Source organism: Sus scrofa, chromosome 5 (genome assembly GCF_054392235.1).
Source record: "Sus scrofa isolate SSC_HxYL_T2T_F1_AM1 chromosome 5, Sscrofa_HxYL_maternal_Yorkshire_Landrace_v2.0, whole genome shotgun sequence".
Taxonomy (NCBI): Eukaryota; Metazoa; Chordata; class Mammalia; order Artiodactyla; family Suidae; genus Sus; species Sus scrofa.
The window spans coordinates 9277126-9305110 of record NC_139387.1 but is presented as its reverse complement, the minus strand read 5'-3'; the positions used below and the strand labels follow the sequence as shown (position 1 = coordinate 9305110).

Below are 27985 nucleotides of genomic sequence, written 5' to 3'. Positions count from 1 at the left end.
TGGGCCGCGTGCGGGCGGGCGCGCGCACCTGAGCCCGACGTCAGCGGCCCCCGCCCGGCGCGTGCTCCGGAAACGCCCTCCTTCGCCGTCCCTGCTCCCGCCCCGCCGCAGCGTCACGTCTGACGTCAGCCTGACGTCAGCGGCGCGGGCTTTGGAGCTGTGGCCGCCAGGTGTTTGGTGGGAGCGGGCAGCGTTGGCCACCCTAGGGGTGCGAGATTGGGAGCCCAGCAGCGGTTGTGGCAGCGGCAGGGGCAGCGACGTCGGCTCGCTGCAGGTAGGGCTGATGCCCGGTTCCTTGGCTCTGTTCCTTCCGGGACTGGGCAGGCCGTGCGGCCGGCGGGAGTCCCGCCCCGATGTCTGTCCCGCCCCTCGCCTCCTTTTCCCTCCCCTTCTCTCCCTCGGGCGTCGGCTCCGTTCCGGGGCGGTGACCGGGCCAGCGGCTGCACGTCAAGGTTCTCCTCACCCCTCCCCTCTCCCTGACTAGGCTTCTTGGGCCCAGTGCTTTCGTGAACCTGGGCTAGCTGCTCCTGCACTGACCGTTTTATGCTTGTCTAGCACGTCGTTCCCCCAGGTGATTTCAAAGTACCTTGTTGACGCGGTCGGGCGCAAATTCTCTTGGTTTAGTGGGCCCGACCGCCTTCACTTTCCAGGAGCTCTCTGGGTAAGTGCCTCTTCGGGAGTCACGTTTCTAGTGGACTAGAGAGTCGTTTCAGCTCCTTGGTGTCATATTTCGGCGTCTTACTCACTGACCACTGTCCTCTCACCTTCTGCTCTGGTCTCACCGTGGCGGCCATAGAGCTTTCCTCTTTTCTCAGGGCCTAAGTGCATTGTGTGTGTCAGGAAGATGAACTCAGTCCTGCATGGATTTTTTTTTTTTTTTTTTTTTAACCCAAAGACATGTGGAAGGCATCGGCGAATATTCATCATCCACTGTAGTTGCTCTCCTTTTGGATTTTTGTTCAGGAAGTTGGAAAAACAATAAAAGAAAAGGTCACACTTAACAATTCAGTCATTTCTTTAACCCTACTTCAACACGACTCAACACTGTTAAAAGACAATTGAAAATCTAGTTGGCTAGATTTCAAAATTCAACTGAAAATCTAGTTGGCTTTATTAAACAATTTATAAATCAGGCAGCATCCTATCTAGTAAATAGAAAGGCAATCCGAGAAGCAGTACGAAATAGGAGATTTTTAATAGACAGAAGAAAGTGGATTGTATCGCGGTAGGTCATATTCCCTTTTAGAAAGGCAAGGGGTCTTATCAGGCCGATTACCCCAATAGTGTTGTTCAGGAAATTAGAGACTGATTGTTTAAGTTTCTACTCCTGGTAGAGGCTGAAAATGCAATTAGGTTTAAGTGTTAAATCTTGGTGGGGCTTAATTTTGGGCCTCTTTTTAACACCATTACTCAGCACGAAATTATCACTTAACACCCTTGGCTTGAGTGCCTACCACGAGGTTGGGAGTCCTGAGCCCTGGTCCAAACAACTTTCGAATTACCTTAAATTTTTACAATGTGTAAGCCACCTAAGGTTTACAGTTATATTTGCTTGAGATTTGTAATTGAGGCTTGCAAACATTGCTTTAAGTAGTTTAACTTGCCTGAGGTCACACAACTAGTAGGATTTGAACCTTGGTTTTTACCTGTCTTCAGAAAGAGGATGTAAAGATGGTAAGGAATTCCCTCTCTAAAATGTGACTTCGGATCTCTGTTCAATTCAAAAGCACCTTCACTGAGAATATTTTTTTTCTGGGCAAAGCCCTCAAGTGAGAAAGGCATTTTTTTTTTTAGTCTATCATCACGTGTAAACATATCCCGAACTTGAATTCTTTCTGGAAGAGCCAGTAGGTAAGATGCTAAATATCAACATTATTCTAGATTATAATGCCATGATATTTGGCTCTTCTGCCACATTGAGATTTTAATATTTTTATCTCTTTCATGGAGACATATGTAGAATAGTGGTGAGCAATTTCGCCAGAAAATTGAACTATTATCAAGACCTTTGGAGTTGGATGACTTCTGTCCCAGATTCCCAGCTGTGTTTGTACAGATAAGATTTGATTGTAGTTGCACACAGGAACAAGAAGAGGTTGCCTCTTAACCCTCAATTGGATGCTTGAAAACTGAAGGTCTTGCTTGCTGTCTGGGACAAGTAGCCATGGCCAGCGTTATTAGAGTTTGACTAGTACCTAATTTCATCAAGCTTTTCGGTCTTTTGAAACAGGAATTCCAAGACGCTAAAACTTGTTTTGATAGTGGTTTGAATTGGGGTTTTCCACAGCTGACGGCACTGGAAGAATCATCCATAGGAAATTACCTTAACAGATGCTAGATCTTGGCCTTACAGTTCTCAAATGTGGTCAGGTGCTTTTGGCTTCTATTTGAGCTGGCTTCCTCATTTTGGTCGTGTAATTGCTCTCTCCGCAGAGTCAGTGAATGGAGAATTCTCCCTAAGGTCAGCGTTTAATTGATTGCCTCGCTCGGGCTGCTATAGTATTCCAGGCATCGATCCTACTATTAAAATTTCCTGGAGATTGCCAGGATGTCGAATATCAGCCTTCACAAGCTGCCTCGAGTCACGGAATTGAGTGGGAGGTGCCTTGCTCAGTTTACTATCTCCGTGGGCGGTGGCCCGAGGCGCGGGACTCATCGAACGACTGGATTGGGCCTTTCTCCTGTCTATCATAGGCAGGCTCTCCGCCCTCGACTGTTTTGCCAGCAAGATTTGGAAGCTGAGTACCGCCACTGGAAACCTGGAGAGTGATGGGCGGTGAGGGCAAACGTTGTGTGTGTTTCTCTTCTCATTGGATGGCTGCTCTGTCAGTCGTACTGTGCTGTACTCCCATTGGCGGGAATGCTCCAGGTAGGTAGCGTGGACACGATGCTGCCCCCTCCCAAGCTGCGATCAAAGCGCGTGACGTCTCAGACATTTGTTGTTGGGGTTTGGGCCTCATTAATTATTCATTAGATACTTGAAAGCGCTGCAGCGATTGGTGGCTGAGTGGCCCGGTCGATTGTTTCTTAGCTAGAGATACGTCTCATCCTCTACTGGCTGAAGAAGTTTCGCATAAATTATTCTGATAAGGTTAGGGGCGGGGTCTCGCATGTATTAGGCAAATGAGCTGCGATGGGAGGGGAGGCCGACTACGAATTAGCCTAAGTTATTAAAGATGGCGGCGGAGCGGAGTCGCTCCCCGATGGACTCGCCGGTCCCGGCCTCTATGTTCGCCCCCGAGCCTAGCTCTCCAGGGGCGGCCAAGGCCGCGGCGGCGGCTGCCCGGCTCCACGGCGGCTTCGACTCGGACTGCAGCGAGGACGGCGAGGCGCTCAACGGCGAACCGGAGCTAGACCTCACTAGCAAGGTAGGCCCGGGCGCCGGCGCCGGCGTTGAGGGGACGGGGCGCTGAGGGGACGGGGCGGCGGGGCCGAGCAGTCTCCTGGGCGACGGCGGGGGCGGGAGGGGCCGAACCCGCCCACCTGTGTGTGCGGGAGGCGCGGCGGCCTTCCGGGAGAGGGGCGGCCCCGGCGGCCCTCCGCCCTCCTTTTCGGCCCCGGCGGCGCCCACCTGGCCTCCCACCGTCCAGCTCCCGCCGAGACCGCAACCCCTCGGCTCCGCCACGTGGAACGCGGGCGCCCGACGCCGGCAGTGACCCGCGCAGTCGCCGTCCCCGCGCGGTGCCGCCTCCCCGCCGCCTCGAGAGTGGCCCTCTCTGTGGACTTTCCACGGCAGCCGAGGGTCGGAGGTGGCTGGGGCAGGGCGAGCGGAGGCGCAGGAGGATCAGGTCGTCCGACGGGGAGCAGGGAGGCAGCGGCATCTCTTGCTGACAGCATTCGGTAGTCGCTCCGTCTGGCAGACAGATGTCCGGAGAATGTCTCCTTTACAAATCCACCCGAAACAAAAGTGAAAGATAGTCATGACCCATCATCACGCCATCCTGGGAGTGGACCCTTATCTTGTACGAGTGGAATAATGAAGGACGTTTTAAATTGTGTCTTCTGAGTTCCTGAGAAGGTGGGCAGGATTTAAGGGCTCACCTTCTGCTTGACATTGGGGGTATTAAAAAAAAAAAAAAAAGTAAGTATAATTTGGGACTTGAAGGTGCCTAACATTGCTAAAGGAACGAATGACAACTTGGGAGTCAAACTTGGGAGTCGGCCGGGGCTGGGTTCCCTTTCCTATCCTGCCGGGGAAAAAGACTGTGACCTTGGCAAAGTTTCTTAACCTCTCAGTTCTCCAGCTACATCATCTTTTAAATACAGATGGATTGTAAAAATGAGAAATGTATATAAGAAACATACTGTTACTGCCAGATTCATTCTACTCAGTAAATGTTTAAGTGAACTGAATAAACTGATAATTCCCTGTGCAGATTAAGTAGCAGCTGGTGCAAAACAGAACACCAGTACCACTTCCTACCTGTTGTTGGATACTTAAAATAGAGATGTTTAATGAGTTTTGAGAGCATTTGTGACTTTTTAGTCTGTGGTGGCAAAATTGCATGAAACTTGGTCCAAATTGAGGAGAACTATGTGCAACTAACTGCTCTCTCCCTCATCTCTTCTGAGCACGAAGAAGCCAGTACTCCACCTTAATCACAGTGGTCCTGTCTGGTGCCTCTAATGCCATAATGAGGATGTCCACGTTCAGAGAGAGGACAGTCAGGGGAGATGTGTGAGGCAATGGGAAACTATGCGGAAGACCCAGGTTCAAAGTATAAGCTCTGATGAGTCAACTCAGGAAATTGTAAGAGATGCACTTGGCTCAAGAGCAGAAGAGCTAGATGTCAATTCATGGTCAAGGTGCTGAAGAAACCTGAAAACAGTGGGAAATTGCAGAGCAGAATTGCAGAGAGAGTGGTACCTTTACTTCCTGACCAATTTATTTGATGTTCCAGGATAGGGAAGTGGTGCTTCATCACATGGCTGGGGATGTCCTTCTCACAATTTTAAAGTTGAGAAGCTATATGTAGATGCATATTGATATTGAAAAGAAAAACTGAAAAAAAGTAAAGAAAAACTGATGTGAAGGGAGCAAAGAGATGGGCTGAATAGATTGGTTCCTGAGGAAAAGGTTATAAGCTATAGTCTCTATACAATTAAATATGAGGCTCTGAGAACTTTCAAAAGGAGAAACTATTAGTGAAGTATGGTGGCTAGTTTCATCCAAGAAGATTTTTCTTGGAATGATGGGATGAAGAAAACTCTTAATTTCCACTTAACTGAGCTGTAGACTGGGTGCTTTACATGTTATCTGGTTTGGTCTTTATAGCGGTCTTAGGATGCAGGTAGTATTACCTCCAATTTGTAGATTTAAAAAACTTGAGACTTGGAGGTTAAGTTCTTTGTCCAAGGTCACACATAAGTGGTTAAAGAATGGAATCCGACATGCCTGATTGTAAGTGGCCTCCTCAAATGAGTGGTTAATGTCTTAATGTTATTGGCAGAAATTTGCAGTGATGGTGCTAATACCCATCTTAGTGGTAATGGTGTTTTATCGATAAAGATGAGTCTTGTAGCAGTTTTTCCTGCTGATTCCTAAATAATCAAGATAGCCAAGGTGGGATGGAACAGAATTCTTTCGTTACTATAGGAACCATTGACCCTGGGTGGAGGGCATGGTTGTAGTACAGGAGATCCCTGTCCTATGAGTTGCAAGGTGCAGGTAGAAAACTTTGGCATGTGGGTGTAAAGCACTGCTCATTACTTGCTACCTACAATGCCAGGTTCTCAGTCATTGTGGGTCCAGCCCCTCCTGTTAAGCAACAGGAGGTAGGCTACTCACACCCTCTTTTCTGTGGGTTGTGGTTCAAACATACTCATTTTAGCGCTTCACATAACTCAACTCATATAAGGCCTTGGGCACAAAAGCTATTTAAGGAGGAGAGGCCTGAAGGGTATGAGAGGGTTGTGTACCTATTTTAGATCTGGGTGTTGTGGGGTTCTGTCAGGGTCTTTGGTCAGGCTATTGATCTGCTTTAGCTGCGGTGCTCAGTAAATGTGGTCCTAAGGCTGTTGGTTTCTCTTCTAGCTGGTTCTAGTGAGCCCTACATCAGAGCAGTATGACAGCCTGCTTCGGCAAATGTGGGAGAGGATGGACGAGGGATGCGGAGAGACCATATATGTCATTGGGCAGGGATCAGGTGAGCATAGTTTTCCTTTCACTTTATTTAAAAAAAAAATGATTTAGAGCACATTTTCCCTCTTTTATCAACATTTCCTGTTCATATATCTCAGTTGCAGTGATCTTTAGTGTCTGCAGAACTGTTTGGGAGGACATCGAAGTACAAAGTGATGTTCATTCCCACCTTAGTGGTCATAATATGCTTGACTTTAAAGATTCACTTTCCAAGAGGTTTTACAGATGCTTCTTTTCTACCTTCAGTACTCTCCATTTGTGTGAGGGGAGATGAAGCACAAAGCAAGGGAACTTCTTGTCCGAGGTGATAGAGTAAGTCACGGTTAGGTCTAGAATTAAGCCTTCCCTAAGCAGCTCTAGGTCTTTCCCTCCAGTCCCAGTTTACAGGCCCCATTGCCTCTTATTCCCTGCTTGGCAGAGAACCTCTCTCATCTTCTTGATGTCAGTAAGAAAAGGACACCCAGAAACTCCTCTCTACAGCAAGGCCATCTTGCCCTGGACCACACTGACCACTCAGTAGCGATAGCTGTGACAATGGAAGTCCTCTTTTCTCCCCGTGAAATCCCATCAGACATGTAGGCTTGTTGCCATTCTGGAAGGGACGTGCTATAGGTCTCAAACCCTTATTCCATTGTAATGGGGCTCATTCTTTTTGAGGAAGGCAGCCTACGTGACAGAATCCCTGATTATATTTTCAGCTTTTTTCCTGTGGTCATTCTTAGTTTATACTCTCAGTATGAAGCCTGCTTACCCTCGTCTTCGTTATGACATATTTTTGCTGAAATGGCAGCTGGGCTTGTTTAGCAATTATGAATTTAGCCTGTACCAGAACTTGTCTCTTCGTCTTTGCAGGAAGTCTGAGTAGGGATGCATCATTAAAGGAACAATTCTCTTTTGTAAATGTAGGTTTTGTAAAGGCAGGTAATAATTCTTTTGCAATCCTGTTTAAAATAGAGGAAATCTCAAAATTGGTCTTTAACTGTATTTGGCACATATCTATTAAGTATCTTCTGAAGTCTTGATACTGTTGCAAAGCACTTTTGGATACTTAAAATCTAGTCTCTGTCCCCAGAAGGAAAGATAGCGTATACACAGTTAACCTCAGTAGAAAACAATATCTGGAAATGCTACAGGAGTGACACAGGAAAGAAGGGTTTGATCTCCAAATACTGCTCTGTCTTCCTTTGAAATGTTTCTCATGTCTGTCCTTTCCTTTCCATCTTCACTGTCACCTACCCAGTTTCAGGTCTTATCACTTTAAAGAAGGCATGGTCAGAGAGATAAGCAACCCAAGAGGTTGCATGTCAAGAATGAGAGGAAGGAGTTCCCGTTGTGGTTCAGTGGAAACAAACCCAACCAGTATCCATGAGGACGCAGGTTCGATCCCTGGCCTCACTCAGTGGGTTAAGGATCCAGCATTGCCCTGAGCTGTGGTGTAGGTTGCAGACGTGGTTTAGATATGGTATGGCTGTGGCTGTGGTGTAGGCCAGCAGCTGCAGCTCCCACTCGACCCTTAGCCTGGGAACTTCCATATGACCCACCTGTGGCCCTAAAAAAAATAAAGCAGAAAACAAAAACAGGAAAGAGAGGGAACTGGCCAGCATTATCAAGTGTTGCAATATGGAGTCAGATTCAGAAAAATCCATTCCATTTGGTGACTAGGGGATCATTGGTAGCCTTTTGAAAGCTTTTGTGCACATTTAGCTTGTTGTAATTGGATGAACCACTCAAAGGTCACTTCAGGTTTGTAGAATTGAAGAGACTACATATAGATCAGTTTTAACAAGTGTTGGGACTGTTCTTTGAAGACCCAGATTCTTAAAGCCCCTTCTCTCCCCTTATTCTTTAATGTGGACTGTTACCATAACCTGATGGCTCACAGCTAATTAACCCTCCCAGGACAAAGCTTAAGAAGATGTCAGATGTTAATTAACACATATTTTACACACCCAAGCATTGTCTTTGCTCTACCAGTCAGATGCAATTAGATTTATAGTGACTCCTTCCTGCAGGAATTCTGAAGAGGTAGAAAGAGATTGTAACCAGCTAAACAAGTTGAACATCAAAGAGAGGACTAAACCAGATGCAAGGCCCCCAGGGAGCAGCATCATCACTTACTTCCTGTGTGTGCTTGGCGCTTCCCCTGTCTTTAGCACGTTCTTCATCTGTAAGATGGAGCTAACGATACCTGCACCCCCACCTCAGAGAAGTTTTGTGTAGATAAATTATACTTTTAAAAAATTCTAAGCAGAGCGGAGGAATATGCTCTTTAAATATACATTCTTAAATTAAGGTTGATATTTTAAAAGGAGGCAGTGTGACCTAGTAGTTAGTTCAGGGTCTGGAACCTGTCAGGTCTGAGTTTGCCTACTGGTTCTTTTCTTTGTCTTAAAATGGAGATAATAATAGAATTTAGCCCCTGGTGTCATGGTGAAGATTAACACTTGGCATATAGTAAGCACTGTATAAATGTTAGCTAGTATTAGTAATTGCACTGGTAGTTTTTTAAAGGTTCCAGTATGTAGTCGACTCACCATGAGATTCCTTTTTTTTTTTTCTCTGCTTTTTAGGGCCACATTTGTGGGGTATGCAGGTTCCCAGGCTAGGGGTCAAATTGGCACTACAGTTGCCGGACTGTGCCGACAGAATCCGAGCTGTTTCTGCAACCTACACCACAGCTCATGGCAACATCTGATTCTTAACCCACTGAGTGAGGCCAGGGATCAGAACCCGCCTCCTCATGGATACTAATTGGGTTCTCTACCGCTGAGCCACAACAGGAACTCCTACCACAAGATTTATTTCAAAAAGAACTTTGTTCATTCCTCAAATATTAAATCATGATTTTCTGAGAACCGGGTAAAGTATAAAAAGTTCAGAGAACATGGGAAGAATGTTTTTGTGGGAGGGTCAGAAATGGCTTAAAAGCCCTTTCCAAAGGAGGAGGTGCCTCCGGAATGAACTCTTGAATGAATTCTAAAGGATGAGTAGGAGTTTTCCAGGTAAACGGAGGCAGTAGTAAGTGAGCAGAGAAAGCCACGTGCACAAAGGCATGGAGGCGCTGGCAATTGTGGAGTATTTGGTGGATCAGACATGATTCAGTAAAGTGGGGATGTAGTGTATGAGGTTGGAAGTGTCAGGAGGGGAGACTGGACAGGTAGTCAGGGCCCAGATCTGAGAGTCTTGAATGCCACACCAAAGCGTCTAGACTTCTGTCCTAAAGTTTGGGGAGACCTCACAGCACATTGAGCAGGAGAATACATATAGGAAAGGTAAGTCGGGGGGCATGACTGAAGTCTGATTAGGTTCCTGCATGGCTAATTATGAGCCCTTTGTTTCCACTCCTGCAGAGTGAGGGGTTCAGGGGTGTGCTGGAGAAGGGTAATGTGACTGAGGCATTTTCGGGGAGCTCTAAATGGATAAGGTGATACTGGTGATTGTCCCCTAGGGTGAGACAGGTCCTGAAAGCATTGCTTTTCACTGTACCAGAAGCAGGAAAGGTTGGATAGAATTTGGCAAGAATGGGAGTTCCCGTCGTGTCTCGGTGGTTAACAAATCCGACTAGGAACCATGAGGTTGCGGGTTCGATCCCTGGCCTTGCTCATTGGGTTAAGGATCCAGCGTTGCCGTGAGCTGTGGTGTAGGTCACAGACGGGGCTCGGATCCTGTGTTGCTGTGGCTCTGGCGTAGGCCAGTGGCTATAGCTCCGATTAGACCCCTAGCCTGGGAACCTCCATATGTCTGCAGGAGCGGCCTAAGAAATGGCAAAAAAGGCAAAATAATAATAATAATTTGGCAAGAATGGCAGGGCTAGCGGGCCTGCTCTTAGAAACACGTCCAACAAGTCTTCCTCTAACTCAGATTTGTAGCGCTCCGTTGGCCATTCATTTAGAAACTCCTCAAGCCAACTGCTCCCTCTTTGTTCATTTGTTTTGCATTTTACAAACATTTGAAGGGGAGTTCCCATCATGGTGCAGTGGTCAGCAAATCTGACTAGGAACCATGAAGTTGCAGGTTCGATCCCTGGCCTTGCTCAGTGGGTTAAGGATCCAGCGTTGACGTGAGCTGTGGTGTGGGTCGCAGATGCAGCTCGGATCCTGCGTTGCTGTGGCTCTGGAGTAGGCTGGTGACTACAGCTCTGATTAGACCCCTAGCCTGGGAACCTCCATATGCCAAGGGAGCGGCTCAAGAAAAGACAAAAAAAAAAAAAAAAAAAAAAAAAAAAAATTTGAGGACTTGGTATAAGAAAGGCACCCCTGATGGAGCATCCAGGAATGTCTGAGATGTGGGCCTTCCTTGTCCTCAAGATGCTTATGTAGAGTAGGGGAGGACAGGCATTCAAAACACCATTTCATGGTGAATTTCATAAGGGAGCCGTTTGAGCAGAATCTTGACAAGTGGAGATATGCTGATTAACTTTCTAGAAAACACATGAGCAAAGGTATAGATCTGGAAAAGTGCAGAGAACATGGGAGAATGGTGACTGGGCCACCTGCACAGGAACAAAACTTAGAAGAGAAGAATGGAGGAGGGGTGGAATAAATGTTGGAAGCCTCTAAGGAGCTGGAACTGAACACTGCTGGGCCCTCAAAGGCTTTGCCTCTGAAGTGACAGCGTCAGAGCTGTGCTTTGCTTAGGAACTTGAGCTTGTGCATCTATGCAGGAAGGGTTGGAGGAAATAGATACTGGATTTGCTCAGACCAGTTAGGACTCTCTTGTGGCAGTTCAGGTAGAATAAGGGCCCGAATCAGGCTGATGGCATTGGATTGGCAAAAAGGAGAGCAGGGACAAGGAAGGGGGCAAGATATAAAGCTAGGAGTTCCTGGCGTGGCACAGTGGAAACATAATCCGACTAGGAACAACGAGGTTGCGAGTTCGACCCCTGGCCTTGCTCAGTGGATAAAGGATCTGGCGTTGCCATTAGCTGTGGTGTAGGTCGCAGACGCAGCTTGGATCTGGCGTTGCTGTTGCTGTGGCGTAGACCTGCAGCAACAGCTCTGATTAGACCCCTAGCCTGGGAATCTCCACATCCCTCGGGTGCGGCCCTGAAAAGACAAAAAAGATACAAAGCTAGAAGCAACAGGACTAGAGTGGTAAGTGTTAAATTTGGGTGACTGGAAGGAGGAGTTGTCAGCAGAAATAGGGAAGGCAGGAGGAGAAGCTGATCTGGCACTGAGGAGGCCTGGCCAGAGGAAGAGGCTCTAGGTTTAGAATCAACTCACGGGTTGCCTGCCTCCCACCAGCTCTGAGGCTTCTCTGGGTTCTGTTTACCCCACTGTTAAATGGGAACAGTAATGCCCAACTCATGGGGTTGTAGTAAGGAATAAAATGCTTTATTAATGGCGTTAGTTTTAGCGCTGTTGTTTAACAAGGGAGTAGATGGGGCTTTGGGAAGAGGGCTAGATTTGACTGTTTTTGTAGTTTTCAAAATGACAGTTGAAGCCATAGAATGAGATGGCCAGTGGGGATATTTCAAGGATAGAGAAGAGGGCCACTGACTGACTACTGATAAAGACTGGCATTTGGGGACAGGAGCAGGAAGAGCCAGCGGAGGAGACAGAAGGAGGAACCAGAGGGCAGGGAGGTGAATCAGAAGAAGTCTGGTTATAGGCAAGCTGGGTCAGGGGGAAGTGCTTCAAGAAACAAAGGGTCAGTGGCCAACAGTGTCGACTCTGCAGGGGTCAAGGAAAGGGCATTGGATGAGTAGATAGAAGGCCATAGAAGACTTGAAAACCAGGCTTTCTTGGAGTCATCAGGTTAGTGAGAGGTGTTGAGGAAATACAGTCAACAAGTGTCAGTTACCCTGGATATGCTTTGAGAAGACAGTAGCTCAGCAGATAGGCAAGGGCAAGGGGAGAGGGGTCAGGTCTCCCTTTCATCGTTTAGGAATGACTTGAGCTTGTTTGTAAGGGGAGACGTGGAGGGGGTGACAGAAGGTGCTGTGTGCTTTGGGGGTGAGCCCAGGGAAGGAGCAGGGGTGCACTCAGACAGCCTGGAGGACAAGCTGAGGGAGTTACTGTGGGAATTAAATAGGACACCATGTGGAAAGCATCTGACCAGGATTGTCGTGCGGTAGGCACTCAAGACATTATTGGTTGATTGGTCTGTCCTCCCTCATCCTAAGCTCGGACTCATTCTTTTCCAGCTACTTGCTGGACATTTCACTTGAGCCACCTCAGTTAAAAGTCTGTCCCTAAAATCATTCTTGAATTCTCTCCCCATTTTCCTTTGTCTCCTGTCCTCATTATCTCTTGCCTAGATTATTAGAATTACTTCCTAAATGGGCTCGCCACTTCTGGTCTCTTGCTTTCTGGTGCACACTTTGTGTTGCTGCCCAAAAGATCTCTCTCCCCCACAGCGTTCTGGTCAGGTTACTCCTCTGTGTAACCCCCAAGACTTCCCACCCTGGTACACATGTGTCTTGCCGCTGCATGATGTCCGTCTCCTCTGGTGTGGTCTCCTGCCACTTGACATCCGGCTCCCCAACACACTGAGCTGCTTACTGGTCCCTGAATGCGCCATGAGCTGCCATGCTCCATGCTTTGCCCCACTGCTTAAAATGCCTTTCCTCCTTCCTTTGCTGGCCCAGTTTTCATGCTTAGAGACCCAGCTTGGAGTCAGCGCCCTGCAAAGCTGTCCTCAGCTTCCCCAGGCAATGCTCGTTGCTCACGCTTTATGTTCTCTTTGTGCAGTTCTGTAGTACAGCACTCAAGCTATATTGCAGTTAATTTCCTGTCTTTCTCTCTCTCTGGGCTGTGAGTTCACTAAGGGGAACTGTATGCCCAGTACCCAGCATGAGACTTGGCCTAAAACCTAGGAGAGTCTCAGTGAGTGAATTAATCAGTAGCTCTGCTAACGGGGAAACTATATTATTTACTGACACTACATGTGCTGCAGTTTTTGAAGTATCAGTTCCAGAGAGCCATGTTCTACTCCAGTGCCCATGGTGGGACCTCGGTTGGGGTGGTTAACTGGATGGCATGTTGGCAGACTGACATCTGGGCTCTTATCACCAGACGGGACCGAGTACGGGCTGAGCGAAGCTGACATGGAAGCCTCCTACGCCACAGTGAAGAGCATGGCGGAGCAGATAGAGGCTGATGTCATCCTCCTGCGGGAACGGCAAGAAGCTGGGGGCCGCGTGCGTGATTACCTGGTCCGGAAACGAGTAGGAGACAATGACTTCCTGGAAGTCAGGTGAGGGGGGCCTCAAAACAGTTCAGGGGTCTCTTGCAGCATGACCTTGGGGTCTGGGGCTTCACAGAGAATGGTGATTGAGCCTTCAACACCATATTATTAATAGCGTGTCAGCTTCACCTTTTTCACTTCCACAGACATCAGTAGCTCCATTCTCTATTTCTGCACTTCCTCATCCCTAAGTGTTTCCATTTGGGAAGAGTAGGAGAGAGGCCAGCCGGACATCCTGTGCTATTTTGTTGGGGGCATTTGCTTTCCCACGGCCTGGAGGCTAGAAACCAAGGTGATGAAGGAGAGCGTTTATGCCACTCTCGGCTCTCGGGCTCCTGTCTGGCAACTTTGGGGAAGCTAGTGGACGTTTAGGGAGAAAGTCATTGTGGGAGCTCAATTCCTCCTGAATAACTCCCTGGATACAGCTCCAGGAACATTCCCAGTGTGCACACTCCCAGTGAATAGAAGGAGCGGTGAGCTGGAGAGGCTCGGGGGTGAGCCTGTCCTAACACATCCAGTTGCTGGGGTTCACTTCACTCACCCACCAGCTCTCGCACAAATGTATGGGTTTGTGTACCTACAGGGTAGCAGTAGTGGGCAACGTGGATGCCGGCAAAAGCACACTTCTGGGGGTCCTGACGCATGGGGAGCTGGACAATGGCCGAGGCTTTGCCCGCCAGAAACTCTTCCGCCACAAACATGAAATCGAATCTGGTCGCACCAGCAGTGTGGGCAACGACATTCTAGGCTTTGACAGTGAAGGCAACGTGGTGAACAAGCCAGACAGCCATGGTGGCAGCCTGGAGTGGACAAAGATCTGTGAGAAGTCCACGAAGGTGATTACCTTCATCGACTTGGCTGGCCACGAGAAGTACCTGAAGACCACCGTCTTTGGCATGACGGGCCACTTGCCTGACTTCTGCATGCTCATGGTGAGAGAAGTACGGCTGCGGAGGGGAGGCTTCAGCAGGGGGGCTCTTGGGCTGTGGCTAGATGCAAGTGTTTGAAATTGTTCTGAGATGGGGCCTTTTGATTTAGGACTTTGACACTGGGTAAGGATGACGCGTTTTGCTGGGGTGCCCGGTCTTCTGAGCTCCACAGTCTTCTCAAGGGGTATATCTTGATCTTTCTCCTAGGTTAGGCCAGGAAGAGATCCTCTAAGCAGAAACCACAGTGCCATTTGCAGACCTCTCTTGTGTTTGGAGAGGCATGGAGGAGGGGTTCTCCTGGGGCGTTCTTACCTTCAGAAGTGTTTCCTCCCAGGGTTGGGCTACTTTGAGGCGATACCAGGTAGCACCCTCAGAGATAGGGAGGCCTGGGGAAGAGGAGGCCATGCAGATAGCCAGTGAGGGGCCTGAGAGGTGACCTCTTCTGAAGCCTGGAACCAGTGTCAGGCCAGCCCCACAGCTACTCGTCAGGAGGCTTCTGTATGCCTGGCACGGTGCCAGGCTTGAAGATAGAGCAGTGACCAGGCCGTCCTCAGCCCACGTAGAGCTTATAGTCTGGTGGGAATAGATTTTTAAGCAGCTCAACATGTAGATGAACTGAAAAGGGAAGGGAGCAGAAGCTTCTGCGTGGAATCATGTTGCGAAGCTTGCATTTGGATCCCTTTGATCTTCCTCGCCAGTGAGTAGGTGTCTGTGGGGCCCACAGCCTTGTGCAACTTGGCCTTGGTCACAACTTCGCAGCTTTCACGGAAAGCACAAGTGAGCAAGTTTTCCCTTGGCAGATCCTTCTCAAAGCCCTTCCCCGTTTCCCAGTTCCTCCAGCTGCCTGAATTAATAAACTATAGTAAATGCAAGCATCTGTTCAGAGCAAACTTGATCTAATTGCCCCACAAACACAGGTTCTTAGGCAAATTCTCCCCAAACCGGAGAGTAGAGAGAGGCAGAACACTCTTGTTGGCTCTCTGCCCAAGGTTCTTGGGATCTCGGTGTGACTTCATCTCCTGTGTCTCTAAGCATTGTAAGAGCCCCTTACTGACTTTGACTGGCAGAGAAAGCTGCTCTACAAGAAGGGATTTCAATGGAAGAGCCATGGGGTGTATTTGGGGCCGTCGTTGGGTTGATAGTAAGAAGGGTATAAAAATCAGTTTAAAATAAGCATTTTTTTGACAGCTACAGTGATCAAGGCCAATTAATGGAAACTAACTTTACCCCTGATGAAATGTTATGTATTACCTGACTTTTAGGCCATGAACTAAATAAATACTAAAAATTTCTGTAGAAGACAATGAATACTTCAGTCATGGTGATCAATTTTCAGGAAGAAAACCCAAAAACTGAAAATATAGAGGTGACAGCATTCTCTTATCCTGGTTGGGAAGAAGAGAAGCAAGTCTGAGTTGGTTAGAAAAGGTGGCTGGAGAGGATGGGCAGAATGAGGAGGGAGAGGGGAGTTCCCATCGTGGTGCAGCGGAAACGAATCTGACTAGGAACCATGAGGTTGCAAGTTCGATCCCTGGCCTTGCTCGGTGGGTTAAGGATCCAGCATTGCCATGAGCTGTGGTGTAGGCTGCAGACACAGCTTGGATCCTGCACTGCTGTGGCTGTGACTGTGGCGTAGGCCGGTAGCTGTAGCTCCAATTAGACCCCTAGCCTGGGAACCTCCATATGCCGTGAGTATGGCCCTAAAAAGCAAAAAAAAAAAAAAAAAAAAAAAAAGGAGAGAGAATGAGGAGGGAGAGAGTGGGTCTTGGCGTAGGCAAAAGGGAACATGCCTGGGACATCTGAGCAGGTTGAGTGTGGTTCCCTGTGAACTGTGATGGTCCAACAAGAGCATTGCTTGGAAACACTCTGGTATATATAAAGCTCTATAGAAATATGTCTCGGCAGTTTTTATTTTGTTTGAATAAGCGATACATTCATGTGGTACAAAAATAAAAAGGCACCAAAGAGCTTACAGTGAAAAAAATCTCTCTTCCTCCTCTGTTCAGTGTCCCCCCAGAGGCAGCCAGTACTTCCAGTTTCTTACGTATCCTCCAGAGGTGTTTTGTAATCACACCGGCAAATGTGTATATGTTCTCTCCCTCCAATTTCAAACTTTCAGAAAAGTTGAAAGAGTGGTACAGCGAATACCATAAACCCACCACTTAGATTCAACCATCATTAACATATTGCCATATTTTATCTGTGTATGTGGTGGATGCACATGTGGGTTTTTGTGGGGTGTTTTGTTTTGCTTTTGTGGTTTTGGTTCGTTACTTTTTTCACTGAATTGTTTGAAAGAAGATTGCATACATTGTGACTCTTCACCCCTAATACTTCAGCGCACAACTCCTAAAAGTAAGAATTACCTCCTGTTACTGCAACTGAGAAGGTGACTAGAGTTCCTGAATATCATACAATATCTAGTCTGAAGTTATTTATTATCTCAGATGTTCCCCAGATGTCTTGCAGCTGCTTTTTTCAATGATCCAGTCATCACTGTTTATGGTAGCATCCTGTATACCACCTTGCTTTTTTTCCCTTAACATATCTTAGGGATTATCCCATATCCGTGGATAAGAGCTTCTTCTTCACTTGTGCTTGTGCTCTAATTTATTTAACCAGCCTTTATGATGATATTTAAAAACATTTATTGCTATAGGAAGGAGTAGTAACAGTAGTAATAGCTGCCATTGTTTGAATTCCTATTTCGTGCTAGTTGTGTGCTGGCCCTTTGACATATGTTTTCTCTTTTTTTTTTTTTTTTTTTTTTTTTTTTTTTTTTTTTTTTTTTTTGTCTTTTTTGCTATTTCTTTGGGCCGCTCCCGTGGCATATGGAGGTTCCCAGGCTAGGGGTCAAATCGGAGCTGTAGCCACTGGCCTACGCCAGAGCCACAGCAACGCGGGATCCGAGCCGCGTCTGCAACCTACACCACAGCTCACGGCAACACCGGATCGTCAACCCACTGAGCAGGGACAGGGACCGAACCCTCAACCTCATGGTTCCTAGTCGGATTTGTTAACCACTGCGCCACGACAGGAACTCCCTGTTTTCTCATTTAAACATCAAGTGACCCTCTAAAGTGGATATTTTTGTCCTCCGATTTTACAGATGGGGAAACTGGGGACCAGGGATGTTAAACTGAATCCACTTTGATGACTTTAGACAGTCATTTTCCTAGACTGAGTTGTCTTTTTTATTGTTTCCAAGTCTCCTCAGATTTTGATAGCCCACATTCTTAAATTGGAGCTTCAAGCAATCTGTGTGTAGCTTTCATCTGCGGCCTTTTTTGTTCCTGGCCTAATACTGTGACCTCTGTGTCCTGTTCTGTTGGTGGCCTCAGGGGTGGGAATTCTCTCTTACCTGAGTCATCTTTGAGCTCCTCTGCCCACCCAGCCATAATCTGTCCCCCTTCTCCTGACAGCTCTTTCTATGTTGGGACAGGTGGGCAGCAATGCTGGCATCGTTGGGATGACCAAGGAGCACCTGGGCTTGGCATTGGCACTCAACGTGCCTGTCTTTGTGGTGGTCACCAAGATTGACATGTGCCCTGCTAACATCCTGCAAGGTAAGTGAAGCCAGCAGCAGTCTCTCTATTTGGGGCAGTCACCTGCCATGACTCCTCGGTGATCTGCTGCTTCCTCTCTGTTTGACCCTTGGTCTTTACACAGCCTACGGTTACTTCCTACTCCTCGTTCCTTCTGGTTCTGATCCCAGAGTCCTTGGGATCCCTAATCTGGCATCTCTTTTCAGATGGCTCCAGGCAGAAGGGGTTCGGTTTTGTGGAGACATTTGGGCAGGGAGTCGGATGATTACCTTTTACCACCCAGGGCTTCAAAACAGGGTCGCAAGACTAGGTTTTCATGCGTTTCTCCCCCATTGCTAAGGACGGAGAAGTATCCTTTTAGAGGGCCTCATAAGGGCTTCTGCAGATATCTAAATGTCCCAGGGGTCCTTTTGTCAGATGAATTTTTTTTCCAGGAAGCAGAGCAGTCTAGGAACAACACTGTCCTTCCCATGGACCCCCAAGTTACTTGCTTTTAGGATGTAGTTCTTCTAGAGACTCTGGAGAAACCTGACAGGTTTCAGACTGGTAACTTTAGCAGGCAGGGCCCATCTGTCCTCTCCTACTCTATCAAGCACTTACCCACTGAAAGTTTTGATCCTCCTTTTGCTTCTCCAGGCATGGTGGTGTTTAATGCTGTCCATCTGTCTGTCTCCTGCTTGCATCAGTAATGAATGAGTGGACCTGTCTTGCCCTGAAAGCCTGGCTAAAAAGAAAGCTGTGTCCCCCTAATTTTGTTCCATTTCACTCTTTAAGAAACCCTGAAGCTGTTACAGCGCTTGCTGAAGTCACCAGGCTGCCGGAAGATCCCTGTGTTGGTGCAGAGCAAGGATGATGTGATTGTTACAGCTTCTAACTTCAGCTCTGAGAGGTAAGGAGTAGGGAGCACTCACTTCTGGGAAGGCACAGAGATTGGTTGAAACAGAAGATTCTGCTCTCAGCAGTGTTGCTCAGGGGCTGTATCAGGCGACCCAGGTTTTGAGCTGCTGGCCTCACTCAGGTTGGAATCTCAGCTAAGACTTCAGCATCCTTATCTGCAAAATGGGAATAATATTACTTTCTCCATAGGGCTCCCATAAGTGTTGGAAATGATATGTGTAAAGCACTTAACACTGTGCCTGGCTGCTGTGGGATAGATATACAGCCATTTTTATTATAATTATCATTAGTCTTTTTATCTTGTTTCTCTCTCTCTCTCTCTCTTTTTTTTTTTTTTTTTTTTTTGTCTTTTTAAGGCCACACCTGAAGCTTATGGAAATTCCCAGGCTAGGTGTCATTTCAGAGCTTCAGCTGCCAGCTTACACCACAGCCACAGCAATGAAGGATCTGAGCCACATTTGTGACCTACACTACAGCTCAGGGCAACGCCAGATCCTTAACCCACTGAATAGGGCCAGGGATGGAACCTGCTTCCTCATGGATACTAGTTGGGTTCTTAACCTGCTGAGCCACAATGGGACTCTTTTTTGTTTGTTTTGTTTCCTTGTTGTTTCTCAAAAGCTCTGTAATCACAGCTTAGTTTTGGCATTTACTCATTAGTGTGTGTTTTGATTCCATAAATATTTATTCATTGTTTGTTCTGTGATGGGCTTTTCACCTAAGCATTGAAGAGTCAGAATTTACTTGGAGGAGTTCCCGTTGTGGTTCATTGGTAGCAAACCTGACTAGCATCTGTGAGGATGCAGGTTCAATCCCTGTTCTTGTTCAGTGGGTTAAGTATCCGGCGTTGCCATGAGCTGTGGCATAGGCTTGCCGCTACACCTCTAATTGACCCCTAGCCTGGGAACTTCCATACACCAAAGATGCAACCCTTAAAAGAACAACAACAAAAAAAGAATTTACTTGGGCACAATCCTTGTCCTCAAGGTGGTTGGCTCCTTGGTCAAAGATAATCTCTTGATAATGGTAGTGAATTTGATTAACTCTGCCCCTTCTCCCAGAGTCTTGGGGCTGCTAACTGCAGGACCGGAGTGGCCTGACATTTTGGCCTGTGGCTGTGCCCTGACACTGTCTTCAGTGCCACTAGTTGGCCAGCAGAGAGAGTACAACTCAGCCAGCCCCATTTCAGTTCATTCATTTTGTCAAGTGCCTGTTCTGAGCTATCCCTTTTCTAGGAGCGGTGGGAAATATGTAATTCCTGATCTTGAGAGGTTTGATTAATTGTGGATGGGAGATACAGAGTCCATTGAGATAACTCTGATGGAAAATCAGATAGAGTCGCATGTACCAAAGACAAAAAAAGATCTCTGAAAGCTCAGAGGGAGTCAAGGGTGCCCACCTAGGAAGGGTTCCCTGGAAGAGACAGTGTTAGAAATGGGCCCTTAAAGGGTGGGAGCTGGGTAAGAGGAAGGAATTCAGGAGGATCAGAATGAACAAGTAGATGAGAACAAAGAAGTGCCAGACTTTTGGGAGAAGGGAGGATTTTCTGGTCAGGACAGAATACAGGAATTTGAGAGAAGTAAGCTGGCAGAGATGTTGGGAGGAGGGATTCCAGCTGCCCTCTCTGCAGCGGGAAATAGGTTAAGGATTTAAGCATGTGTGTGCTTTAGGGAGAAGAGGCAGGCATGAGCCTCGAGGTAGAGCACTTGTGTGGGGAGACAGAGAGGAGGGGCCAGATTTCAGAGACAAAACTGAGTAAGAGGAGAAGGCCTCCGGGCAGGTCTGGTCAGGAGTTGGGCTGGGCAGGGGGCCTGGGAGGCTATGAAGGGTAGCGGGACCCTTAGCAGCAGCAGCTGTTCCAGGAGTCCCCTCCCACTGCGCCTCGCCTGTCAGGCCGGAGCTGGCTGCTGAGCACCCTTCTCCATTCCCGTCCTTAGGATGTGCCCGATATTCCAGATCTCCAACGTTACAGGCGAGAACTTAGACCTGCTGAAGATGTTCCTCAACCTCCTCTCCCCTCGCACCAGCTACCGGGAGGAAGAGCCGGCTGAGTTTCAGATTGATGACACCTACTCTGTCCCAGTGAGTGGGTTCTGGTGAACCGGACAGGGCAGGCGGTGTAGCAGTGCTGCCTCCAGAGGTGTCGGGGTGGGTCCGTGGCGAGGATGGATTTACTGGGCCAGGTTCTTCTCTGCAGGGTGTGGGAACAGTGGTGTCAGGGACAACACTGAGGGGCCTGATCAAGCTGAATGACACACTGCTGCTGGGCCCGGATCCCTTGGGTAACTTCCTGTCCATTGCTGTCAAATCGATCCATCGCAAGCGCATGCCGGTCAAGGAGGTGCGGGGGGGCCAGACGGCCTCGTTCGCACTGAAGAAGGTGAGTGTTCGTAACACCCAAAGCTCCCCTCGGGCCCCGTGTTGGGCTGGGCCCTGGGCCATCTCCAGTCCTCACAGCTGCTCTACAAGGCAGGGGTGACTGACCTCACTCTTACAGATGATCAAACCGAGCCTCAGAGACCTTAGTGACTTGCCCAGGAGCACACCAGGACTTGAACCCTGGCCTGCTTGCCTCCTAAGCTATTCCTCTACCTAGTGTCTGACCAGGGTACCCTGAGCTCTGTGGTGAGGTCAGCTGAGAGCCTGCCTGCTGTGCAGAGGGTCCTTCTACCTGGGGCTGTTGGGGTCCAGCCAAATCCTCATGTCATTCAGCTTTCTGTCCCCTGGGGATTGGGCTGAGTGCTAGCCTCCTGGGTTACCCACCTTTTCCATCAACCAGACTAACCAGCCAAGTGGACTTGCCTTATACTTCCCAACAGTCATGTCGCCCCATTCCTTCCACTTAAATGCTTGCCTGCCTTTGCCCTCTCGCCACCCATGTAATTCTTACCCATTCTACAGGGCTTGACTGAAATGCCTCTTTTTGTATGAGGTCTTTCTTGACCTCCCAGTAGCAGTGTTGAGACTTCCCACATAGCACTAAAGTCTATCTTGGGCCCTCTGCTCCAGAAGGCCTGTGGTCCAGTGCAGTGAGAGGCCGAGGCCAAGTTGGGGTGGTCCCAGTTTGCGGAAGGCCTCCTGGTCCTCCATGACCAGGAGGTGAAGCCAGTGGCCGTTATTGTCCCTGAGGTCTAGGATTCCCTCTTTCTTTCAGATCAAGCGCTCATCCATCCGCAAGGGCATGGTGATGGTTTCTCCACGCTTGAATCCCCAAGCATCCTGGGAGTTTGAGGCCGAGATCCTCGTCCTCCACCACCCCACCACCATTAGCCCACGTTACCAGGCCATGGGTAGGTGTCTAAAGGCACTGCTAGCTGGAAGCCCCCTGTTCTGGCTCCCCTTACTATGTGCTCCAGCAACCCAAACCCCAAAGTTTCAGCCGCAACCAAGAATCAGGTTTCCGTCCTATTTAGTGATACTATCCTCTCTCTGTTCCACCTACGAGCTGTGGCTTGTGGTTTATTCATTCTTGCAAACACTAACCAAGTGCCAGCTCTATGCCAGCCTCTGGACACCCAGACCTGCCCTCAGAGACCTCACCCTCAGTCCTTCAGCAGACATCTACCAAGCACTGCTGTATGCCAGGTGCTAGGGACAAGGACAAGATGGGCAGGGATCCTGTTGTCAAGAAGCCTGAAGGCCAGAGAAGGCGTGCGTGCAAACAGGGTGCCCTGTGTTCAAGGACTAGGACAGTGGGTCCGGGGATGAGTGGGGGAAAAGTGGGAGTGTGGGAGGCAGGATCAGTCTAAGAGCAGGCCTCCAGCTCCCTTAGCCGCACTCGGCGCCCCAGAGGTCTTCAGCCTGCCATAGCACGAGTGTGGTTCGTGCTTTCACTCACAGCCTCCCCTGCCCCCAGGCCACTGGGCAGCTCAGGCCTCTCCTGACCTTCTGGCTCCTTTGGCAGTGCACTGTGGGAGCATCAGGCAGACGGCCACCATCCTGAGCATGGATAAAGACTGTCTGCGCACCGGGGACAAGGCCACCGTGCACTTCCGCTTCATCAAGACCCCCGAGTACCTGCACATAGACCAGCGGCTGGTGTTCCGGGAAGGCCGCACCAAGGCTGTGGGCACCATCACTAAGGTATGGCCAGGCAGACCACCTTGCCTTACTGCAGGAAGTACCAGGAGCTGCTCCAGTTCTAGACTGTGAGCATAGCACACTCTTCTTGAGAAGCCCCGTGGAATCTCCCTAGCTGCCAGGGGCAGAGGCAGCAGTTCCTACCTTGGGAGAGCTGGAACAGCACTGAGGTGCAGCCATCTGCTCTGCTCCCCTGAGACCTGTCCCTAGACCACTGGTTTTCCTGGGCTTTGGTGATGACCATGGAGGAGAGGAGGAGGGGTGAGGGATGGGAGAGCGTCCAGGCCGAGCCAGGGTTGGCCCCTGGGATGCTGGGCACAGATCCTGATGGCCTGGTTACAGCAGTGGTCCAGCTGGAGTGAGTGCTGGACAGCCAGGGGGCGGGGGGGGGCATGGGCTTGAGTGTTGGTGTCCTGGAGCCCACCTTATGCCCTCTGCAGACTTCAGCGTGCCCTTGATAGACTGGTTTGACCCCAGCTTCATACAGCTTGTCTGAGATCTTGGAATCAGTCTCCGGCTGGCTTTTCCTCCAGAATGGCTTTTCTTAGGCCCATCTGTGATGACCCGAGGACTGAGTGTGTGCTGCCAGGAGGGGATCACATCCTTGAAGGTCCCCTCGCCTCAGACCGGCTGAGGGGTTGGCAGAAGCTGCTAGCATATGCTGTAGTATCCTTGGGGATGCAGCTGAGCCTGTTCTCTGCTTTGTTTGATATTGAACTTGGGCCACAAAGGAAAGCTCCGGGTTGCTCCTTCCTGGGTGGTGCTCTTAAGATTTCTTATGGCCACACTCCACATGTTTCCAGCTCCTGAGACACTCCGTCTCTTCGGGAGGCCTGAGATTAAAATTTGCCCCAGACTCTTATTACAGGGGCAGCTAGGGATACAGTTGATGCTCTGTGAACTGGGCTGAGTGGGAGATGGCTGAGGGTCACAGATTGTCCCCTAGGAAAGGGAACAGGATGGAACCCTGCTGGGCTGGGCTGAGGCAAGTGAGATGTCAGTGCTGGCCATGGCAGCCCTGGGTGCTGGGTGGAGAGAACATCTCTCCATCCCACCACCCTGTCTTCACCCTCCTGCCCCCACCTCGCCCAAGACCAGCCGGCCGCAGAGTGAGAGGTCCCCGAGACACCAGAGGTGGGGCTGGAGCAGCTGAGCTCCATCACTGCCCGCAGCTCTGGTCTCATCCCCACCCCCTTGGCTCCCGCAGCTCCTCCAGACCACCAACAACTCCCCAATGAACTCCAAGCCCCAGCAGATTAAAATGCAGTCAACAAAAAAGGGTCCTCTGACCAAACGAGAAGAGGGGGGCTCCTCTGGAGGACCAGCAGTTGGGGCACCCCCACCTGGAGATGAAGCTTGCTCTCTCGGGGCTCCACAGCCAGCTGCATCCAGCAGTCTCCAGCCACAGGTGGGTGTGCTTCCTGGGCCAGTCCTGGGCCCCGCCATCCCAGGCCAGGGGCGGGGGGCGCGGCTGTGCAGGCGTCTCAGGAGAGCCCAGGCAGCCCCGGCGGGCCTGCCGTGTTGCGGAGCTCGCAGAAGGGTGTTTCCCTCAACTCCTGGCCCATAAGTGCAGTCCGGGTGGGAGTTTTTCTCTCTCAAGGCAGTGTTTTTCAGAGATGTGGCCTACATAAAATCAATGTAATGGCTCTTGACCAGCATTTCATTTTAATGAAGTAAAGTAGAAAATTGTTAGTTCCCTTGTCATGGTAACAGTGAGTGTTGTTTGTGAGAGGGCGAGTGATGTGTGCGCTGCGGCCCCAGAGTTCTGCAAGATGCTGCCTTAGTGGGTCCTCCTGGGCCCCTTCCCCAGTGTGACAGCTCCTGAGGGCTGGGTGGCCTGGGGCCTGTCAGTGCGGCTCTCTCCCAGTACCTCCCACCCTCCCGGTGCCCCTCACGTCACTCCTTTCCAGAGTCTCTTCTTCTGACTCCTCTGTTTTTTTTTGTTTGTTTGTTTGATTGTTTTGTTTTGGTTTTTAGTCTTTTTGCCTTTTCTTGAGCTGCTCCCGCGGCATATGGAAGTTCCCAGGCTAGGGGTCTAATCAGAGCTGTAGCCACCGGCCTACGCCAGAGCCACAGCAACACGGGATCTGAGCCGCGTCTGCGACCTACACCACAGCTCATGGCAACGCCGGATCCTTAACCCACTGAGCAAGGCCAGGGATCGAACCCGCAACCTCATGGTTCCCAGTCGGATTCGTTAACCTCTGTGCCACAACGGGAACTCCTGACTCCTCTTTGTTGAAGGAAGCTTCTGCCTGGACCTGTCCTTTCTGCTCTCCCTTCCCCTCCAGTCTTTCTCTGACTCCCTTCATTCCCTTTTTCTTTCTGCATGTCAGCAGCAGGAGATGTTGGCTTCTGCTCTCCTGTGCTTCTCTGAATGGCTCCCCTCGCACGTTGTCCCCTGTGACCCAGCGCCTGTAGGAAGGCAGGCTGCACCCCGGCTCCATCTGGCAGAGGCTCCAACACAGCAGATGCTGCCCAGGCTGGGCCGGGACCACCCTGCCCTGCCCCCCCGCAGCTCCTCTACCACGTCCTGCCCTGCTGCCCAGAGGCCAGCGCTTCTCAAGCCCCTTCTTCTCTCTTTCAGCCCAAGCCCAGCAGTGGGGGCCGACGGCGCGGGGGCCAGCGTCACAAGGTGAAGTCCCAGGGGGCCTGCATGACTCCCGCCAGTGGCTGCTGAGTCTCCCCCAGCCCACCTCCACCACCCAAGGGATCCTCGTGCCCTGGCCGCCGCTCCGCAAGATGGGCCAGAGCAACTCTGACCGCCACTCGCCCTCCCCCAGGCCGCAGCTGGAGCCTCGTCATTCCCCCACCCCCGTTTTCCAGGGGGGCTGTAATTTATAAGCTGAGGAAGGTGGCCAGACTTCTGGAGGACTGACCATCTCCCGTTCTCTTCCTCACCTTCTTCCTCCCTCACACCTTTTTTGTACATCTGGGCCCTTAGTTTTTATTCTTTTTATTATATCTCTCTCTCTACCTAGTGTGTGTGTGGTTGTGTGTGGCAGTGTGTGAGGTGCAGGAGTGCGGCCCGTCAGGGCCCTGGTGGTCTTTCTTCTCTGTGGCTGGGCTCCAGCCCCTAGGAGCTGGCTGTCCATCCATCCATCCGTCTGCGTGTCTCTGTGAGTACCTCTCGGGGCTGTCAGGAGCCCTAGAGCACGCCCCTTCCCTGTGCTCCCTCTCCTCTGCGCCGGAGCCCGGCGGGGGGCCCACTTCTGGGACCTGGGTGTTCAGCAGAGTGGAAAGCAGAGGGTCTCCTTTTCTTTCTCCCTCTTGTTCCCCTTAAGCCCCAAGCAGGAAATGCCGAAAGCTCTTAAGCTGTTACCTGTAGGTGTGCGGAGGGTGTTGGCGATTGGGTTGTAGGACCCTCCTAACTCTGGCCCTTGCCACTGACCCAAAGACAGCTGGTGGCTTCTTTTGCCTGGAGACAATCCTTTGTTTGCCTGGCTGGCTGGGTCGACACCTGCTCTGCTGATTCTGCCGAGTGGGCTCTCGCCCTCCTGCCCCAGGGCCGCCTCCTGCTTGGACTCTGACTCTGATTCTTGTTGGGCCTCGGGACCCTGATGACCGGGGCTGGGGTCCACCTGCTCAGGGTCATGCTCACCAGCACCTCCTGTTGGGGGCGGGGGGCGGGTGTTCCTCTGAGCCAGGCCAGAACTAGAACCCCTCCTTCCCCGCTGCACCCCGTCATATTGCCCCAGCATGGCTGCTACGGGCGCACAGCAGTGAAGGGCCTGAGCCCCAAATTTGTAAGCCCCTAATTGAGGCACAGGGAGGGCAGGTAGGAGGACTCTCCCAGGCCCAGCTCAGAGTATTAAGCCCTGTGGAAAAATCATTGCCTGGGGTGAAGGTGGCATTGCCCAGGCCAGAAGTGGCAACACGGGCCCCAAACCAGCCTAGTCTGAGCTGTGGACTAAGGCCCTCGTTTGGGCGGACTGCCGGGCAGAGATGTGCTCTTTCTCTCGCCTGGGCAGACACCTAGCTGGCCGGGTCCTTCCTCAGCCTCACCTCCCTTCTGTCTCAATCCTGCTTCTGGACTGCTGGTCTCCTCCTACCCTCTTCTAACTATTTCTAGTTACCACTGACTTGTGGCCATGGACCGACCAGACCAGCACACAAAATAAAAGTTTGTTCCAAGTTGACGGTGTCGTGTTCCCTGCCCAGCCCTCCAGGTGGAGGTGCTGCCACGGGGAACCCCGTTGCTCTGCCTGCCCTCGAGCCCCCGCTGCAGGGTCGGGCCGAGAGGAGCCCGGCTTCTCCTGTCAGGCGGGCCTGGCTTCAAAACCCAAGTTCCTTCACCAGCAGTGACAAAGGACAAGTTGCCAAGCTCTGAACCTCAGTTTCCTCATCCACAGCAAGAGGTACATAAATGCTTGTCTCTGTTGTCGTGAGGATGCAGTGGGAGGGCGTGTGTGCCCGGCATGTGGGAGGAACCTGGTGAATGGGGGCCACACTGCTCCCCAGCCCCCTGGCTCCTAAGGCCATGGCAGGGGCCGCAAGCTGGGGGACAGGCTCAAAAGGAGGAATGTGGCATCGACATGTCTCTGCCATGTGGCTGGGCTGTGCCAGGCATTTCCCTCGTTTGATGTTCTTTGATGTTCACAGCTCCCATCTGTGAGGGAGGTGGCAGTAGTTATGTTTTTCTGGTTAAGGAGACTGAAGCTTAGAGGAGCAGTGCCACCAGCCCCCAGCCGTTCCCAGTCACCTGCTCCAGCATGACCCCCAGCTTTTCCTGGTTCCTTTGTCGACTGGCTGTTTCCCTCTTGCTTTTTGACTGGTTCTGCTTACAGGGGCCGCTGCCCACTGGTGCCTTCGTAATAGGAGTTCTGGCAGCACCCCCTGCTCTCTGTCCCCGTGGTGGGTGCTGTGGAATGTGTGCTTCCACAGACCTGGGCCATGCGGGACCTCGGAACAGGCAGAACCGCATCTTGTTGGAACTCTCTTGCCCTCGTGAGCATAACCACTTTACATTCGGAGGCTGGGGCCTCCACTCTGGCCTCTGCCTTCAGACACTCAGGAGGTCGGTCTGGATCTCTGTGGTCACCAGGCCCACGCCTACTAGCCAGGGGGCAGACTACAGCATTTTACTGTTAGCAGGGACTACAAAGGCCTCATGTGGGTGCCTCAGCCCTACCAAGTCTTTGGAATAAAACACCAGCCCTTTTGTAGTTGATGAAGAATAAAGTTGTTAATCCAATCATCTCAAA

The 27985-nt window shown here is 50.4% G+C and overlaps 1 protein-coding gene across 31 annotated transcripts; it reads left to right on the top strand.

Moving 5' to 3' along the window:
• The first annotated feature begins 127 nt into the window (after nt 1-127).
• Nucleotides 128-27985, top strand: GTPBP1 (GTP binding protein 1). 31 transcript variants are annotated; one of them, XR_014803031.1, is made up of 15 exons: nt 128-274; nt 2434-2461; nt 2695-3368; nt 6035-6146; nt 13159-13339; nt 13914-14262; nt 17702-17825; nt 18579-18693; nt 20639-20783; nt 20899-21081; nt 21856-21991; nt 22606-22784; nt 23989-24189; nt 25369-27139; nt 27569-27985. XR_014803031.1 is itself a non-coding variant. In XM_013988196.3 (14 exons), exons 3-14 carry the CDS (start codon nt 3177-3179, stop codon nt 25459-25461), a joined length of 2010 nt encoding a protein of 669 aa, XP_013843650.2. In that variant the 5' UTR covers nt 128-274; nt 2434-2461; nt 2695-3176; the 3' UTR covers nt 25462-27985. The 31 variants fall into 31 exon arrangements, 11 of the variants coding, with proteins under 11 accessions (XP_013843650.2, XP_020947140.1, XP_020947142.1 ...); XR_002343894.2 differs by having other exon boundaries at nt 2434-2601; XR_014803034.1 differs by having other exon boundaries at nt 128-661; nt 2434-2601.